We start from the raw sequence: 20,987 nt of genomic DNA, 5'->3' as shown, positions 1-20,987 counted from the left end.
AATGAGATGGAACTCCTCAATTATTAAGATGACTATGGGATGCTTGGGTGGCTCAGCAGATAAGCAGCTCAGGGCGTGATCCTGGAGTCCCAGGATCGAGTCCTACATCAGGCTCCCTGCAGGGAGCCTGCTTCTCTCTCTGCCTGTGTCTCTGCCCCTCTCTCTGTGTGTCTCTCATGAATAAATAAATAAAATATTTTTAAAAATTATTAAGATGGCTACTATCAAAAAAAGAGAAAACATTTCTTGGAGAGGATATGGAGAATTCTGATTTCTCATCAATCAGAATTCTCCACATCCCATCATGCACTGTTGATGGGAATGTAAAATGGTACAGCCATTGTGGGAAACAGTATGTCAGTGCCTCAAAATATTAAAAATAAAAGTACCATAAGATCATCCAATTACACATGTAACTATATAACCAAAAGAACGGAAAGCAGGGTCTCAAAAACTTATTTGTACACCCAGCAACATTATTCACAATAGCCCACACTTAAAAGCAACCCCAGTATCTACTGATGGATGAATGGATAAGCAAATGTGGTATATACACACAATGGAATATTATTCCACTTTAAAAGGGAAGGAAATTCTAACATAATCTACAACATGGGTGAACCTTGAGGACATTATCCTAGGTAAAAGAAGCCAGTCACAAAAGGCAAATACTACTATTATTCCACTTATATAAGGTACTTATTCAAAATCATAGATAGAAACTGGTTACCAGAGGGAAAGCAGAAATAGGGCATTATTGTTTAATGGGTATAGAGTTTTACATTTTTGTTTTTATTAAAGTATATCAATTTTATAATAGTTTCAGGTATACGACATAATGAGTCAATATTAATATATATAATGAAGTGACCACCACAAATAATCTAGTTATCATGTTACTGTACAAAATTCTTAAAATATTACTAACTATATTTTCTATGCTCAACATTGTATCCTCATGTCTTATTTATTAGAGTTACAGTTTTAAAATAAGAAATTTCTAAAAAAATAAATAAATAAAATAAAATAAAATAAAATAAAATAAAATAAAATAAAATAAAATAAGAAATTTCTGGAGATGGTGGTGATGACTGCACAATATTCTGAATGTATTTAATACAATTGAACTGTACACGTGAAAATGGTTAAGTTGGCAGATTTTTAGGTGTATTTCACCAGAATAAAAAAAAATGGGGGAAAACCCAAATATATTATATACATATATATTTCTTATATATTTCTACATATCTATTATACTTTATGTTACTTATGCACAGTTCTGCACCATTCTATTTTCACAGATTTTTAGTCAATCTATAGTCTGTCCTAGAGAATACCTCAATTCTTTTCTGAAAGCTGTAGTGTTGCATTGAACAGACATACAGTAATTTTTTTAGACATTAACTTGCTGATGGGCATTTATTTTATTCTGGATATTTTACAATTACAAATAACACAATGACAAGTAAGCCTGTGTATGTGTAGAAATGTTTGTGCGTGTCACATAGACATACATTATTATACATATATAGTATATAGGTAATATGAGCTAAACTCCCTAAGTAAAGAGGAAATAAGCCAGAATTCTCACACCTGGGATCCTTTAGAATGGATCATAAAGGGGGGAAAGATCACAAAAATCCATTTCATCTAATCTAAGATCCATCTATTTTATTCCCATTATCCCAAGAGTGATTTTCCCATATTCCAAATTCGGACAGTAATAAACAGTAAAAGATGCTCAGAAAGACTGTCCCTAATAAAGGTTAAGAAGAGAGGAGGTAATAATGCAACACAGGATACATACAATTAATCTTCAGGTTATACCCAAAGGATACAATTTTGCAGTCCTGAGAAGAATCCCCATCTCAGACATATAAACTACATTTATCCCACTCAAATCACATGTTTGCTTGGAGTCTGGCAGGGGGCCAGAGATGTAGGGGGAATTTAAGAATTTTGACAGTAAAAAAAAAAAAAAAAAAAGAATTTTGACAGTTATTTTAACAGGTAATACTACATATGTAACCCTTTATTAACTTGTGACTTAACAGGCTCCCTTCCCTACCTATTTTTGCCACAAAGGTGAGACCGCCTGTAGGTGTATTCCCATTCCTAAACAAGGATCCAAAGTGCTCAGATGAAAGAAACAGATGATGTTCCACATCAAACTTGCTTAGTTGTTTCAAGAGTCCTTGCCTTAATTCACAGATTACTAATACCTTAGTAACCTAGCCAGTAAACCAGTTCCTCTGGAACTAGAGTTCCATCCTACCATTATCAGTTTACCCCAGGGACTGACTGAAGTCCTATCCTTGAATCTCAGGCCATTAGGTATGTCTCCCACAAGAGGCTGCCAGACCACAGATATGGCAAAGATCTAGCTAAGAAGACATCTCTAAATGCTTACTGATTCTGGACACACATACACACACATCTTCCTGACAAAACGTGATCCACTAACCCCATCTACCCCAACTACTTCTTGCCTAGGAAATCTTTCTTAAATTTTTAAAAAATATTTATTTATTTATTCATGATATACATAGAGAAAGAGAGAGGCAGAGACACAGGCAGAGGGAGAAGCAGGCTCCATGCCGGGAGTCCAACGTGGGACTCGATCCTGGGACTCCAGGATCACGCCCTGGGCCGAAGGCAGGCGCCAAACTGCTGAGCCACCCAGGGATGCCCATCTTTCTTAAATTAATAGCAAAGTGGATCTCCTCCCAAATACCTGTCTCAACCCAGGGGGCATGTCTAATTTCTAAGTCACGTCTTACAGTCTCACCTACTTTAACCTTCCAGAATTCCTGCTTAAGAGCTCAAGTGATACTTAAGTGGTATTATAGCCAAATATGCAGAACCTGAATCTAACCATTAGCAAAGACAAACTAATTCCATCTACAGAACACAAGGTTCGAGAAGAGAGACTTTTTTTTCACTATTCAACACAACTTTTATTTCTTTATTCATCATGCAGTTACTATGTACCAGATACATTAAAAAGTTTATCCTTCCATACACTACCACACACGGTTTTCAAAGAACTTACAGTATTTAAGATGTATTTTTCAACATCCCAATACAATGCTGTCAACTGGTGGTGGAGGAAGATTCATGCTTCGAATCCCATTAAAAACAGTTTAAATGAGATGTCCATGGTTCATAGGGTTACTACCAAAGAAACCTAGAGTCATGTGTTCATTGCTGGAGCTAATTCAAAGGACACTGGGCGGGGGGTGGAGGGTGGGGAGTGGGATGCTAATAAATAATTACATGTAGGAAAACAAAACTACCCAAAATAAAGCCTGCCTAAAACTATTAAGTAATGACTTTCACAGAAAATATGCTCATGAAATCATTAAGCTACACACTCTTCACTGCATCTTTGCGAAAATGATGTAATCAAATGTCAGAGTTTAGAACAAATGCTTTATGAAAAAGTGTCTGTTACTTAATTTAAATGTGTATCTATACTTCTGGTAAACTGTTTTAAGTTAGCACTGCTGTGCAGGAAAATTAACAACCCTAAACTACGCTATCGCAACAGCTTTGTATAAAATGAACTGCACTCTGAATATGCAATGACTTTTCTAGAAACTTTAAGAGACACAGATTTACCAATATTGTTTTTTAGTTTGGTGCCTTACCTGAATTTATCTGTACTCTGTGCTCTGAATGTGCAGTAACACCGATCCTTTCACAATCGTGTATATAAACATACTTGGAATAACTTAATACAAAATCATTACATACAAATTATTTTTTAACAACCAGGAACACAAATAACTGCAACATAATACTGCAACTGTACACTACAGTCTATAAAAAATATTTGTCATAGAAATTTGATTTAAGGTAAGTGCTCCAAGTGTTCTATGAACAGACAGAGAATTTCCAGTAACAGATAACCAGAGAAAGTTTCACAGAAGAGATGAGCTGCCATTTGGAACTTAATGGATTAGTAAAATTGGTATGATTACCATAAATAGAATTCAGGAAACAAGGTTTCTAGAAAGGAAAAACACCATGAAGCACAAGACACCCACACATAGAGAAGGGTAAAGAAATGTATCTGATTGAATGAAAGTTTATAAATAAGGAAACACAATAAAATATTAGGTTGTAAGGCAAAATAGAAGACCATAACTCACAACAAAAAAGCACTTCTTATTATCTGAACAAGTTAAATAAAAAAGTCAACTTGGCACTATTTTTTTTAATGTAATAAAAAAGGGAAAAGACTAAAGGCAGGAAGTTAACAGTTCAAACTCCCTATAAAGTGAAACCTAAAAAAAGGAAATTGGGGAATGTAAAAGAAGAGACAGATGTAGAAGACACTGTGAAATAAAAATTTACCAAATCGGATCTAATTAGATATAGAAGGGAGGGAATGGAATGTGGGATGAGGAAACTGAATGGTGATTCACATTTTAATTGTGAGTTCCTGGAAGAATTATGCTATGCTTTAACTAAATTAAGGAACTCCAAACTAAAAATTAGTCTATAGAATATTAAATGAAAAATTAATAATAAAATAGGAAACAAAGTTGGTTTGAGAAAGGAGATAGAAGTCCAAATGATGAATACATTTCAAAAAGTGATCAGAAAAGTGTGTAGGCTTAAGTTACAAAAAAATCATTTTATAATGAGATTACTGGTTTTAGAAACATAAAAATAGGAAAGTGCTATAGAAAATGATAAATGGGCAATTCAAAAAAGAAACAACGATCAATATTTCAAAACATATTGTTAAAATTTACATCACTTAAAAATAAGCACATTTTTAATAATTAGTATAATCAACAGTAGATGGGCAATGCTATGTATTTTCCTGTGTGAAAGGCAAACCAGCAATACACCTCCAAAGCTTTCAAAACATGGCATACCTTTCTGGCTGACCAACTCCACTTTTAAGAATTTAGGATTTAAAAAAAGATCAATGGATCTATAGCAAAATTTGGGAAATAGTTTGTGTCAGTATGGAAAATTTATTTGTGATAGTTTATGCCAGTATGGTTTAGATTAATGAAGAATTTTTAACATAAATGTTCAATAATAAGGGATTAATTAATGTGGTACAAAGTACATAAAGCCTTTAAAAATTATATAAAATATTAAACGTCAGGAAATTCACAATATTCTACATAAAAGTATCAAGGAATTTAGGAGATCCAACTCTCACAAATTTACCTGTTCTTCCAATGCTTGTTAATATTTTCATGTGTATTCTCCATCTTCTATGGGTATGAATATATATAAATTAAAATAAAAATTGTATCTTTTGATTTAACTTTCCATTTCAGCCAAGGCAAATATAAAAGTTAAATAATTCTGGGAATAGAAGTTCAGTTTTCATTTAAATAGAACAAAGAAAACAAAATCCTTAATAAAACTTTAAACTAGAGACTCAAGATAGGTTAGTTTGCAGATGAGTTCACTTACATGACAAATGAAATTCTGGACTGAATTCTGACCCAAAGGGAAACCATTTTTTTTCCTTTGCTTAGGGAATTACTAGGACAACTGGCAAAGTGGAAAGAAGGATACAGATAACAGTATTATATCAATATTATTTTCATAATTGTGCTGTGATTGTGTAAGAGAATATCCTTGATTTTAAGGAAATTCATACTAAAGCATTGGGAGTAAAGTACCATGTATGTTCCTCTCAAACAGTTTAAAAGTAATAATGGATAAATAATATAATAGACCTCTTTATCCACAGGTTCACCTTCCTCAGTTTGAGTTACTTATAGTCAACCACAGTCCAGAAGCAGGTGATCCTCCTTCTGAGTTATCATTAGAAGATCAATAGTAGAGTGACACTATGACACAATGCCTACATCATTCACCTCATGTTATCTCATCATATAAGCGTATTCTCATCTCACATCATCACAAGAAGGGTGACTACATAACAATCAGATATGTGAGAGACACCACATTCATGTAATTTTTATTACAGTATACAGTTTTAATTGTTCTTAGTTCTTGTTGTTAATCTCTTAATATGTGTAACTTGTAAATTAAACTTTACTGGGGCACCTGGGTGGCTCAGTCGATTAAGCAATTCAACTCTTGATTTCAGCTCAGGTCATGATCACAGGGTTGTGAGACTGAGCCCCGCATAAGGCTCTGTGCTGAGCATGGAGCCTGCATGCAATTCTGCCTCTCCCTCTGCCCCTCGTCCCCAGTTGCATGCACACATGATCTCTCTCAATAACTAAATAAATAAAATTAAGCTTTATCATAAGTATGTATATACAGGGTAAAAATAGTATATATAAAGTTTGTTCCCATCTGCAATTTCAGGTATCCATCAGGAGTCCCTTGTAGATAAGGGGGGAGGGCTACTATACAGGTTTACATATATAAAAATATATATTTACATATATATGTACATATATAGAGAAAATGATAAAAATAAACATCGCAAGATGCTAACATGCTTACAAATTTTCTGTATCTGAAATTATTTCAAAATAAAAGAATTTTAAACACCAGGAAAAAAGAGTGACAATTTGACAAAATTAAACACCATTCATGTATTTAATGAACACCTAATGAAAGTCATACACTACTACACAGCACTCCACAAACCAGATAAAAATCCCTATCTTCAGTCCCTATCTTCATGAAGCTTATCTTCTAGTAGGGGGGAGACAGACAGTACATAAGTTAAATGTATACTACATTAGATGGAAATCAAGTATTGTGGAAAGAGGGAAAAAAACACACACATACATACAATCACCTTCTTCCATGTGTATAAGTCTCCTTGGGTAGGAGTGAGGATTTGCAATTTTAAATACCACTTTTAGGGGAGATGTCAATAGGAAGATGAGACACGGTCCTAAGACAAGGAACAATCCTGACAGATTTGAGCAAAAGTATCTGACAGTGTCTTAAATCAGTTTTTCAGTAAAAAAAAAAAAAAAAAAAAAAAAGACACAATCTGAAAATCGATTAGACAGCATTTGCTGATATACCGAATACAGGTGAGAAAGAGTCAAAAATGACCACAGGTTTAAAGCCTGAGCAACAGGGAGGGTTGAAGTTGCCATTATACAAAAGAGGTGGGCAGGGGATAGACAGCTTAGCAGTTTGATTTTTTAAACATCATGGCCCCATTAACTATCTAAAGAAAGAAACTCAACAGACATGTTAATGACTTTGGAGTCCAGAGTAGAGTCCAGCCTGGAGATATAAATCTTACTAACATAAACTTAGACATGGTATTTAAAGTCATGAGACTAGATATCATCACCAAGCGAGTAGTGTGTGTAGACAAAGAAAATGATACTATTATTTGTTAATACAATCATAGTGTCAGTATAAACACGATATAGGGTTTGTTTAGAGATTGTTAATCAATTGGCTAGAGAGTTACAATAAAAAGTACTGATTAGGACAACTACAAAATATAAGTGTTTTAATAACAAACAAGGTCTCTGAAATATTATACCAAAAAGAAATACCAACAATGAGATGCCTTGTAAGAATTTAGAAATGAAAAGAATACTACCCATAACAGAAAGTCCTTATACTATTTGTTTTCATATGGCTGAGTAAACAAAACTAGAGATCATGAAGTCTTCTTTAAAAATATAAATATTAAAACAGCACAAAGTATGTATCAATCACAACTTAGAATTGTCCAAAATGGAGCCAGCTGACTGAAAATGTCCAAGCAACCTTCAGAACAGGTACTGGAGCATATGTCAAACCTGATCACTCTGACAATTACATCTCTCAATATGAAATAGAAAATATAAAATCTCTCAACATAAAATATAAAATCTCTCAATATAAAATAGTTTGGCACTTTGACATTCTCGATAGACTTTGGGAGTTTAAAATGCAAGTTCAAAACCTAGCTTTGCCACTTAAATACTGTATGTGACCCTAGGCGGATTAGTACTTCATACTTTTGTTTTCTATTTTGTAAACTGCACATAAGACTATGTCATTATACTGATGTTACAATTAAATGACATAAATACCATCAGGTTACTGCAAAGCCAGAGGAGAAATTCAGGAAGTTGTGTTCTTTCCATGGTCAACAAACAGGCTTAAGTCAAGTGGATGTGAGTATAGATACCAATGTGAACTAATAAGTGTGAAAATATGGACTAAAATCTAACACAAGTCTCTGGAATGCACTATCCTATCCTGGTAAACTCATTCTCAATTTTATTAACATGGGATGAACATGTACTATTTACCTACTAGATTACGGAGTAGCAATTTTAGTACAATTAAATCATATTTTAACCACAAAAGAGCTCAGTTTGAATATGCATACTTCTCAACAAGGAAAACAAAAATATTATACGAATGCAGCTATACACATATCAAAATTAGCCAAGTTCTAAAGACTAACACAACAGCCTGCTGAAGGGATGATAAATTCTCTTCAGGAAAAAAAAAAAAAGTTTTTGAAGAAGGAAGCACTTAATTGGAGTCTTATAAAGAATTTCAACTGAAGGAAAACAAATTCAAGTAAGCAATCATATAGGCAGTTCATTCTCCAACCTTCAAGCAAGTTTAGTCTTATTTACAATTTGCACCTTTAACTCATTTGAATCCTAGTGAAAACAATGTAACTTGCCTATAGCCTGAGAAATAGTAAGGGGAACTAGATCAGTGTCTAAGTGTAGAGCTCTTGAACTTTTCCCAAAATGCTTCATAAGGAATTCTACTACCAAATATTCTAACAAAATTGAGAAGTATTATAAAGACTAACTTTAGTGTATGTCTTTTCCTCTACATTTTTTTTCCTTTTAAATAAAGGTGGAATATAAGAGTGTAGAGAAAATGGTAGAAGTCATCCCTCCAACTTTTTTAAAAACTAAGATTATGCTAGAAAATTAAAGGTTATGAAGATTCATTGAAGCTAATTAAAAACTGAAGCAAAGAAACATGGATAGAATACCAATAATACACAAAAAAGTCTTAAGTCACAAGGACATATTTATAATAACTGGTTAATATGACAATCAATTCCAACAAGTAGATTTTATTTGCATCATAATTCAAATCAACAAACTATACTTTAAAAATAGTAACATTTATGAAATAATTATAAACTTTAAAGTAGTTAATTTGATGATGCTTATACAATGTTTTTATTTTGAGATATGATAATGATATGTATTGTTAAATAAAAATAAATCAAGCCTTGGGCAGAGGAACTAAATAGACATTTTTCCTAAGAAAACATACAGATGACCAACAGACCCATGAAAAGATGCTGAACATTAATAATCATCAAGGAAATGCAAATCAAAACCACAATAACGTATCACAACAGTTAGAATGTCTAGTATCGAAAAAAAAAAAAGAAACAACAAGTGCTAGCAAGGATGTGGAGAAAGGGAACTTTCATGTACCATTAGTGGGAATGTAATTGGCATAGCTACTATGAAAACCATTACAGAGATTCCTAAAAAAATTAGAAATAGAAATGCCATATGACCTAGTATTTCCTCCACTACTGGGTATTTACCCAAAGCAAACAAAAAGAATAATTCAAAAAGATATATGTACCCCTATGTTCATTGGAGCATTATTTAAAATAGCTAAGATACAGAAAAAATCTAAATTGTCCACTGATAGATGAATCGATTAAAAAAGATGATACACACACACACACACACACACACACACACACACACACACAAATATTATTCAGCCATAAAGAAAACTGAAATCTTTCTATCAGTATGGCAAATGGATGGACATTCATACATGATTGACCTATAGGGTATTATGCTAAGCAAAATATGTTAGATGGAGGAAAACAAATACCATATGATTTCACTTATATGTGAAACCTAAAAAAAAAAGAAAGAAAGAAAGAAAGAAACAGATTCATAAATACAGGGAACAAAGTAGTGGTTGCCAGAGGGGCAGGGGAAGGGGTGGGGAGGGGTTCGAGGAGCAAAATAAGTACAAGAGATTAAGGGGTACAAATTTCCACTTAGAAACTAAATTAGTAACAAGTATTAAAAAATACAGCATAGGGAATATAGTCAATAATATTATACTAACATGGGACACTTGGGTGGCTCAGCGGGTGAGCATCTGCCTTTGGCTCAGGGTGTGATCCGAGAGTACAGAGATCAAGTTCTGCATCGGGGTCCCTGCAGGGAGCCTGCTTCTCCCTCTGCCTATCTCTGCCTCTCTGTGTCTCTCATGAATAAATAAAATCTTTTTAAAAAAAAATATTGTACTAACACTGTATGGTGACAGGTAGTAATTATACTTATCACGGTGAGCACTGCATCATATACTGAATAGTCAAATCACAATGTTGTGAACCTGAAACTAACAAAACATTTTATGTCAACTATACTTCAATAATAAAAGTTTTTAAAAGAAAAGGCAAGCATGTGTCTTTTAGAAATGCATTCTGAAATTTTTACAGGTGGAATGATGATGACCTTGAAAATAAAATGGGAAGGAAATAAGGGATGGAGAAATGAAACAAGATTAGCAATGACTTGATGGCTGTTATAGCTGGGTAATGATTATACAGAGAGTTCATTATAATATCGTGCCTTTCACAAAAGGAGACTGAAACTTTCCAAAAGAATATTCACAAAATAGAAAAAAAATTGCTAATACCAAATCATATCATAAAAATGAGTGTAGAATAATATAAACCTTAACCCTTGACATGGTGAGCGATACTGTCTCTGAGAGCTTATGCTACCTTAAACTGAATAATGACTGGTGTACACAAAAATATATAAAGATACCCCTCTAGAATAAGGATATCCAGAATTCTTCTTAACTTCTCCATCATGTATCAATGAGAATATATTCTGACACTAGGCCCAAATCCCAAACTAATACTACCAAAATGCATGCTTAGGAGCTCACAAGAAAGCAACAATTCCCTTTAAAAATCAGGGAAGTCATAATTAACTACATCTCATTTCATATTAATCTTCTCCATGTCTTTACATGGATGGCAATTTATTTACAAGTGCAGCATGGAGAGCAAAAAAGATGAAAATCAAGCTCCTTTTTCTGATCACTGTCAATCCAATTCATAAAACAAAAGTTTTCAAGAATTTCTAATAAGCCACCAAAATTTTTTAAAAGTATTAACAGAACTAGAATTAACAAGCAGCTTATATGAAGCCCCTTTACTCAGTAAACATTACAAGAACAAAGACAAGTATAATACATACTGGAGGCCGACCAGGACGACCCCTTTTTCTTTTTCCTTTGATCTCTGTCTCTTCAAGTTCGCTGCCAGCATCAGAATGGGCAGTAGTTTCATTAGTTGAATCCCTAGAAAATGTGATATATTATTTTAGCGAACAAATTAATTCATACAAACAATGCAGTTTTGTTCTACTATTTTCCTTACCTCCTGGAACATGGCTGTTAAAAAGGGTTTTTTCTTCCACTTCCAGAAAAAAATCCTGGAAACTGAAAATGTTATCCTTCCTGCCTGTATCACATAACAATGAGTGACAAGAATCCTCAAATTGACAGAGAAACAAAGAGAAAGAAATGATTGTGGAAATGGCAGCTGCTACACAAAATATAAATGAAAATTCAGTTGTAAAAGATGAATTTATCAATACAAAAAAATGAAGTCTTAGGAAGAATATTATTCATTTTATAAAATGAAAGTCAATAGAGTACTAGTAAAAGTTTAACAACCGGCTCTTCAAAAAAATATGCACATACATGATGAGAAATGTTACTGATATAAAGGATATATAACAATGTACTGACAATTTAAAAATGTACAGTATTCTTATTGTAAATTCCATATAACTAATCGATTAATATAAAATTATAATTTGTCACTCTTGTATCCATACTTAATGTTTGGTTGAAACCAATGAACACACACAGTTCTGACATGAAAAATCATTGATATTTATGTTCACTTAATGAACAGGAATACATGGAATGACAGACTTTTTTGAGAGCTTCACTCATTAGTCAATGCCTGGGCAATTTCTTACTTAATCAGTAACAGTTCTCAAAATACTGGAAATACAATTCTTAACTATGTGTGTTATTATACTGTAATGGCTATAAATGTGATATACCTTTAATCTACAATATTAACAATAATGTCATCACTTTAAGTCTATAGACAAATGAAAAAACAATAAATTAAGCCCTAATCTGTAGTGTTTGCTGATTTTCATAATGTAAATACTCCTACCATAATTTCAAACTACCAAAGGGCTATCAACAGAGTTGAGAAGTAATAAACAGTAGTACACCACTAAAAAGTATTTTTACCATATAGATATAATAGATGTAAATAAAATATTCAAGAGCATAGAAAACAGTAACATGTAAACTAATGATAAAGTGGTGAGTTTTGAGAATTTATTACTTTTATTTTTAATATGATTTATTTAATTTTAAGTATATAAAACTTAACTTTTTATAATGACAAGGTTAATTTAACTGGGTCACAAAATTCCTGGAAATTTAATATTCAGCTCCCCAGGACAGTACAGGTTGGCTCCACCACATCACTGAAAAGATATAAATAGTATGAACAACTTCTTCTCTAAATCTTGTTACTAACAGTATAAAGAATCTGCATTAAAATTGCAAATACAAAAAAGAGAACACAGCAAAGGGGAATATGACACACAACTTACTATTTCTCCATCTGCTTCACTGAAAGCTCTCAGTTCCATTTCCTCTTTGTGTCAATTGCCTAAAGCTCAATTCTTTAATGTCTGCCACTCCTCCCTTTATACCATACTCTCTGGAAGATCTAATCCACTTGATGCATAGCTTCTATAACTTCAACATTATCAATAGACCTTTTCACCCATTTCTCCATAGACAGGCAAAGGGCTAATAGACACATGAACAAACACTCAACATTACTCAGCATCAGGAAAATACAAATCAAAACTAATGAGATGCCACCTCACACCAGTCAGAATGGCTATAATTAACAACTCAGGAAACAACAAACGTTGGTGAGGATGCGGAGAAAGGGAAACCCTCTTACACTGTTGGTGGGAATACAAACTGGTGCAGCCACTTTGGAAAACAGTATGGAGGTTCCTCAAAAACTTAAAAATATAACTACCCTACAACCCAGCAATTGCACTACAAGGTATTTAGCAAAAGGATACTAAAATAGTATCCTTGCTGGGGCACATGCAACCCAATGTTTATAGCTGCAATGTTCACAATAGCCAAAATATGGAAAGAGCCCAGATGTCCACCAACAGATGAATGGAAAAGAAGATGTGGTGTGCGTGTGTACACGCACACACACACACGCACACACACTATAGAATATTACTTAATTATAAAAAAGAATGAAATCATGCCATTTGCAAAAAGGTGGATAGAACCAGAGGGTATTAATGCAAAGCAAAACAAGTCAGTCAGAGAAAGGCAAATACCATATGATCTCACTCATATGTGGAATTTAAGAAACAAAACAGAGAGGGGAAGGAAAAATAAGATATAAAAACAGAATGAGAGACAAACCATAAAAGACTCTTGATTCTAGGAAACAAACAGGGTTGCTGGAAGGGAAATGGGTAGGAGGATGGGGTAACTGAGTGATGGGCATTAAGGAGGGCACTTGATGGAATGAGCAGTGGGTGTTATATACAACTGATGAATCACTAAATTCTACCCCTGAAACTAATTATACTATATATTTATTAAATTAAATTTTAATCAAAAGATTTTTGAAAATAGACCTGATCATCTATAATTCAATATTTTTAAATCATGTGTAGCAAGCACTCTTCTTTGCATACCACATCAAATTCTCCAAATATCACAAATGAAGTTAACTCCAACACTAATTTATTTCTAGCTGTCTGCTCATGGCAATACAATTAACTGATTTATTTAGTTAATGCACAACTGTACTTTAAGTTGTTATGCATATTTATCATGGCCACCATTACCCTGTCTTATTCATGTACCTAGAAATGTATCAATCTTCCTCTTGTGCCATTAGCTAACAAGTGCTCCCAAGTTGTCCTCAATATAATAATTCTACAATTCTTTCCATGATTATTACCATAGACATCACTTCCTGAATTAATCTCAACTAATCTATTTCTATTTCCCTCATGCAAGGCATTCTACCATGACATATTGCCAGTAAAATTCTTAACATAACAATACTTCCTTACTGGGCAGCCCGGGTGGCTCAGGGGTTTAGCGGTGCCTTCAGCCCAGGGTGTGATCCTGGAGACCCAGGATAGACTCCCACATTGGGCTCCTTGCGGGGAGCCTGTGTCTCTGCCTCTAACTCTCTGTGTGTCTTCCATGAATAAATAAATAAAATCTTTTAAAAAATAAAATCTTAAAAATAAAAATCTTAAAAAAATAAAAAAACAATACTTCCTTACTTGCAAATCATCAAAGGTGATCTGGTGTTTAAAACTGTAAACTGAAAAAAGATTGAGATTTCTGAAGAAGATGGTAGAGTAGAAGGATCCTAGGCTCACACCAACCCATCGATACACTGAGATAACACCCACAACACCATATATAACCCAGAAAATGATCAAAAGACTGTCACAACAGACTCCCTACAAGTAAATGTAGAGAAGAGGCCACAAGGAGGGTAGAAGGGCAGAGATTTGTTGGGAGCTTAACAGACCCACAGGACTGTCCATGGGAGGGCAAGAAGCCACAGATAACAAGAGAGTAGAAGTAAGACCACACCAGGCACCCCAGGCACCCCATGGATGGAGGACCTGCACTAGGAAGACTAATCACCATAACATTTGGCTTTAAAAACCAGAGTGGCTTAATTTTACAAGTCCTTACAATCACTGGAGCTTAACACCAGGAACTTTAAAAATAAACAGGCTGCCTCTGGGAGAGCTAGAGGACAAGAGGAAACAGAATCCCTGCCTTAAAAAGAAAAAAGCATAAAACAGCATTAACAAACAGCCCGGGAAATACATAACAGAAGCAGCAGTCTGAAAGATGACTTGGGTTAAGGGAAGGAAATTTGTTTACTAATCTCAGAGCATATGCTGGAGAGGTAGGGATCTTTGGGAAACTTCTTCAAGAACAAAATAGCTGGCAGGTACCAGCTGCCATGTATCTCATCCTAGATACATGGACACCTACAGATGTGGTACAAACACATTATCTAGCTTGCTAATAGGGTCCTTGCCTCCATGCTCTCCTGTGGAACTGCCCGTCTAACCCGACTCCACAGGAGACTATCCAAAGCTGTACCACAAGCATGGCAGTGTGCAAGCACCTCCAACATAGACTAGTACACCCCAAAGTCACTCCTGCCTGGGGCACAGGGAAGAAAACCACACACGCCAGTTTGACTGCATGCCTGGCAATGGGCAAGATACTCCCCACCAATGAAATGGGTGGGCAAAAGGAGAGTGCCCTGCAGGATGGTGCTACTATAGCTCTGGCAAATGCCTGGTCTGATCTAACTCAGTCCTAAGGACACCCAGACAGGCCCACTAATAACAAAGGAACCAAACAGTGCTCAGAATAGACAAAAAGAGCCATTACAGAGGACTAAAATAAAAGCAACTGAGGCTCAACCACAAAAGCAAGATACATAAGACACTCATAGAAGACACCCCTGAAATGAAAGGTTCAAGTGAACAGGGGACACTGCACTGTAGGGAACTACAGGACCTCTTACTCATAAGGCCATTACTTCCAATGGGAGGAGATGTAGCTGACTTTCCTGAAACAGAGAAACAGACACAGAGAGAAAAAATGAGACAGAGGAATATGTCCCAAATAAAAGAACAGGGCAAAATCACAGCTAGAGAACTAAATGAAATGGAGGTAATATACCTGAGAGAGGATTTAAAGTAATAGTCAGGGGATCCCTGGGTGGCGCAGCGGTTTGGCGCCTGCCTTTGGCCCAGGGCGTGATCCTGGAAACCCGGGATCGAATCCCACGTCAGGCTCCCGGTGCATGGAGCCTGCTTCTCCCTCTGCCTGTGTCTCTGCCTCTCTCTCTCTCTCTCTCTCTCTGTGTGTGTGTGACTATCATAAATAAATAAAAAATAAAAAAAAATTAAAAAAAAAATAAAGTAATAGTCATAAAGATACTCACTGGACTTGAGAAAAGAGTAGGGGACCTCAGAGAAAGCTTTAACAAAGAGATTAAAAAATATAAAAAAGAACAAAACAGAGACGAAGAACTCAATAATTTAAATTAAAATACCCTAGAGGGCATAAACCGTAGACTAGAGGAAGCAGAAGAATGTATCAGCAACTTGGAGGACAGACTAATGAAAACCAATGAAGCTGAACAAGAGAAAAAAATAATGAAAACAGACTTAAGGAATTCAGTGACACAAGTATAGTAACATTTGCATTATAGGGATACCAGAAAAAAAAAATGGAGAGAAAAGGGGGTGTGAAATTCATTTGAAAAAATAATAGGTGAAAACCTCCTGAATATGGGGAAGGAAACAGAAATCTACATCCAGAAAACACAGAGAGCCCCCAACAAAATCAAGCCAATGAGGTACATGCCAAGACACCGGGTAATTAAAATGGTAAAAGTAGTGATGAATTTTTAAGAGTAGCAAGAGAAAGGAAAACACATACAAGGAAAACTCCAGAAGGCAATCAGCTGATTTTTCAGCAGAAACTCTGCAGGCCAACAGAGAGTGGCATAATATATTCAAACTGCTGAAAGAAAGAAACCTACAAGCAAGAATACTCAATCCAGCAAGGCTATTGTTCAGAATAAAAGGAGAAAGAAAGAGTTTCCCAGACACACAAATGTTAAAGAAGTTCATGACTACTAAACCAGTCTTACAAAAAATATTAAAGGGGACCCTCTGAATGGAAAAGAAATACCATAGAGCAAGAGTAAGAAAAATAAGCAGTAAAAATAAGTAGGTTTTTAAAATTTAGTCAAGGATTCACAAAAGCATTGAATCACTACACTTAACCCTGAAACTACCATAACAATGTATATTCATTATACTGAAAGTTTTTACAAAACTTATTAAAAAGATAAAATAAAGTTATAAATAATATTGATCTAGTCCAGGGTTACACCGTAAGTATATTGGGGTTGGGGATCTGAAAATCTCTCTACCACTCAACTCTAGCATCATAGCCTGAATACAGCCTACCTAATATGTAAGTGAATAGACACGGCTGCAGTCCAATAATATTCATAAAAGCAGGAATCTGAGCCACTAACAGTCAACAATTTCTGATCTAGTTCATCTTATTCATCTCTGCTAAAGAACAAGTCATACTTTCTTCCTCAATATAGACCAAATAGATTATGTTAAGATATACCGTGTGCTACTTGTATCTATAGTGCATATCTAGAATATGCACAAAAACCTTGTAAGAAAACATTATTATATCAATACAGAAAAACAAATGAAAGATCTGAAAACGTGATAATCTTGTTCATAGTCACATACCTAGGAGATGGCACAGTCCACTTAGATCTCAAGGTAAACTTGAATTCTCTATCTCCATAACAGAATACTAGACCGCAAATATTGTTTTCCTTTTTGCTCATTTGTGGACAAAATCTACTAGTGCTTTTGATACTTTAAATCACAAAGCAACTATAAGAACAGGTTTGTTCTAGCATATAATATGTAATGTGTTAGTGAAATAATTTATCCTTGAGCACTACAGTTTACTGATATGAAAAAGATACAATTTATTTTCTAATTCTGCCAACTGCCGCCAATTTAAAAGTGATGGCTATTACCAACAACTACTAATACATTCCAATTAGTATGAATGTTTATTAGAATATGTAACACATATATAATTTTTTTTAATTTCAAGCAATAGCAAGTACATAAGAATACAAGGAAGAGTTTCACATTACCACAAACTAACTCTGAATCCCAACCTGCAGCATAACATTTTTAACAGTCTGAGCACTACCCTGCCCTATTTATGTTTTTGCATATATAAATACATATCAAAATATTGTATTTTATTGTTTTTACTTTCTTCTAACTATATTTCAGTTTTAAATTTTTTAATTAATAAGAATTTTCCATACCAATACACAGAATTCCTGAATAGTACTCCATGATACATAGGAAAATTTATTTAATTACTTCCCTATCAGTGAGCACTTAGACTATCTCTAACTTTATTTTACTTTAAAGATTTTATTTATTTATTTAAGAGCGAGCAAGAGAGGGAGAGAGAGCACAAAAGGGGAAGCAGACTCCCAGCTGTGCAGGGAGCCCAGTGCTGGCACCCTGAAATCATGCTCTGAGCTGAAGGCAGACACTTAACTGATTGAGCCACGCAAATGCCCCATCTGTCTCTAGATTTACACTATTACAGAGCTAAAACAATTGTCCTTGTACAGTAACTCTGATTACACAGTAACAAATTTCTCTCTAGAACAGACACAGAATGTTCGATGAAAATTTCAAATTTTCAGGGCGCCTGGGTAGCTCAGTAATTGAATGTCTGCCTTTGGCTCAGGTCATGCTCCCAGAGTCCTGGGATTGCGTTCCGCATTGGGGTCCCTGCTGAGAACCTGCTTCTCCCTCTGCCTATGTCTCTGCCCCTGTGTGTTTCTCATGAGTAAATAAATAAAACCTTTTAAAAAAAAATTCAAACTTTGACCTACTGCCACAAAAAACCTACAAGGTCCTGTTACTGACTAATGTTCACATTTATAAGACTACTAAAGAGTAATTAAAAGAATTGAAGAATCAGATAAAAAAATAAATTTTATTCCCTAAAACTCTCAAATTCTGTCTACATCCCTCCATTTGCACTGTAATTACTTCGGTTCAAGTTGTCAACATAACTGGCTTGCATACTACATATCCTCCTCCTAATAGGTCTCCTTGCTTCAACTATTGCCAAATAATCATTATACTACCCTAGGAGTGATTTTCTAAATCTCTCCATGCATCTCTTTCATGCTTAAAATCCTAAAGTGACTTCTTACTGTCCCTAAAAAGAAAAACTCAAAATTCTTAATATCATTTAAGAAGGTTCCTGTATGATACAGCCCCACTCTACTCACAAGCCTTAATCTCATGTCACTCTCCATCCCCAACCCTGAAGAAAGAAAAGAAAGAAAGAAGAGCTTTGTTTCAGTCTCTCAAACATACCATGGTTTCTCCTAACTCAGGATCTCTATACATGCCATATCTTCAGTCTAAAATTAATACCCTGATCCCTTCTTCTCAAACCTTTCATCTGCTTCAGTTAAGCTCAACTGTCTTTTCCATAGAACAGTAGCTAAATCAAGGCACATGGAAATTTTTCAAAAAATTCTCTAATTTACCTTCCTAGCACCCACAATAGCAGATCTATATATTTATGATTATGTCATTTATACCTATTTATATAAGCTTCATAACACCACAGACTGAATCTCTACTACATGCTCTTTCTCCCCAGAAACTAACATACTTTCAGGTACTATACTATGTAGGAAAATATAAAAATATGTGGTAACTGATAATATTTCACAATGCCTAATAGTAAAAACATCACTAAGGTGACAAATTCATCAGTGATAATAATATCTAAGTAAGCCAAGAAATAACAAGGTCACTCACAGGAATTACCTTTCTTGATCTACTTATAAAAACCATTACTGAACTAAACATTAAGAACTGAGTCAGAATATTTTTGTTTTTAAGGACACTGTAGACATCAATTTCTTTTCTTTTTCTTTAAGTAGGCTCCACGTCCAGCATCGAGCCCAAAATGAGGCTTGAATTAACAACCCTGAGATCAAGAGCTGAGATCAACTGAGCCACCCAGGCACCCCAAGACTGATTTCTAATTTATTGTCTTCACTTTACAAATGAAGGAAACTAACATTTACAGACACAAAGAAATACATCTCCGTTCACTTATAATGCAGACACAATATTGCCGGCTGGATTAAACAAGATAACATATGCTGCTAAAATATCTGTCAAAATCCTCAAAGAACTGTATGCCCTCAATAAATGTTCCCTAGATCTCAACATGGCCAAGAGTACTATCTCCCACTGACAGACTGAAAGCAAAGTTCATTTACCCACCTAACAGATCACAACTACGCACTATCCATAATCATAATACAGGTTTATATTCACAAGAAAATGATGTTAAATACTACTGTGCTGATACATCTCTTTAAATACAGTATTTACTTAAATACAACCTCTGTCCCATATTTAATTAAAGACATATTTTCTAATGGGCCTACCTAATACTCAATAGTATAAGATTAAAAAGTGCAGTTTAGGCAGAAACTAGGGTTATTCTGTTAAGTGTAGTGCTAGAAGAAAAGCAAAGAACATTAGGAAGCCGACCCCAACTCTGAGGGGAAAGAGGAGCTTTACTGGAGGCATGGCACATCAGCTAAGACCTACAGGATTAGTGAGCTAGCCAGGTAAGAGTAGAGGTAAGTAGGCACTGCAGGTAGGACAAAGATTAAAAAAAGAAGAAGAAGAAAATATTATGTGGAGATCTCCAAAATTCTTCAAGTTAGAGAGTATTAAAACACGTGAGTTAACTAATTAGAAAGGGCTTAAATTTTATCTCCTATATTTGGGTGGAAAAAGAAACATAGGTATGGATACTTTTTCTTTTTTTTTTCTTTAAAGATTTTATTTATTTATTCATGATAGACACAGAGAGAGAGAGAGAGAGAGAGAGAGCGAGAGAGAGAGAAAGGGAGGCAGAGACAGAGGGAGAAGCAGGCTCCCAGCAAGGAGCCCAATGTGGGACTTGATCCCGACCCCAGGATCATGCCCTGAGCCAAAGACAGATGCTCAAGCGCTGAGCCACCCAAGCGTCCCAGGTACTGATAGTTTTTCAAGCAGGTAAAGAAATTTAGACAGCTTTTCTTTGTCTTAGATACCTGGAGGAAAAAAACAAGGCCAGGTAACCAATTAAAAAGGTGCCTATGATCTCTTAGGAAAGAGGTATATAAATGAACTGGGACAAAAAAATATAAATAATTACATAAACTGTTAAATCATTTTCATTAT

General features: G+C 34.8%; 1 protein-coding gene across 8 annotated transcripts in view; it reads right to left on the bottom strand.

Moving 5' to 3' along the window:
• STAG1 (STAG1 cohesin complex component) overlaps positions 1–20,987 on the bottom strand; it is a 395,351-nt gene that overhangs the window by 259,268 nt on the left and 115,096 nt on the right. For all 8 annotated transcript variants that reach the window (XM_077865024.1, XM_077865025.1, XM_077865026.1 and 5 more), the window contains one exon: positions 11,205–11,307. In XM_077865024.1, the coding sequence (XP_077721150.1) occupies positions 11,205–11,307 (103 nt within the window). The remainder of the gene's footprint in view (positions 1–11,204; positions 11,308–20,987) is intronic.

The sequence above is a fragment of the Canis aureus genome, chromosome 22 (assembly GCF_053574225.1).
Source record: "Canis aureus isolate CA01 chromosome 22, VMU_Caureus_v.1.0, whole genome shotgun sequence".
In the NCBI taxonomy this organism is placed as follows: Eukaryota; Metazoa; Chordata; class Mammalia; order Carnivora; family Canidae; genus Canis; species Canis aureus.
Note: the sequence above shows the minus strand (reverse complement) of the source record. Positions and strands in the feature narration are given on the sequence as shown.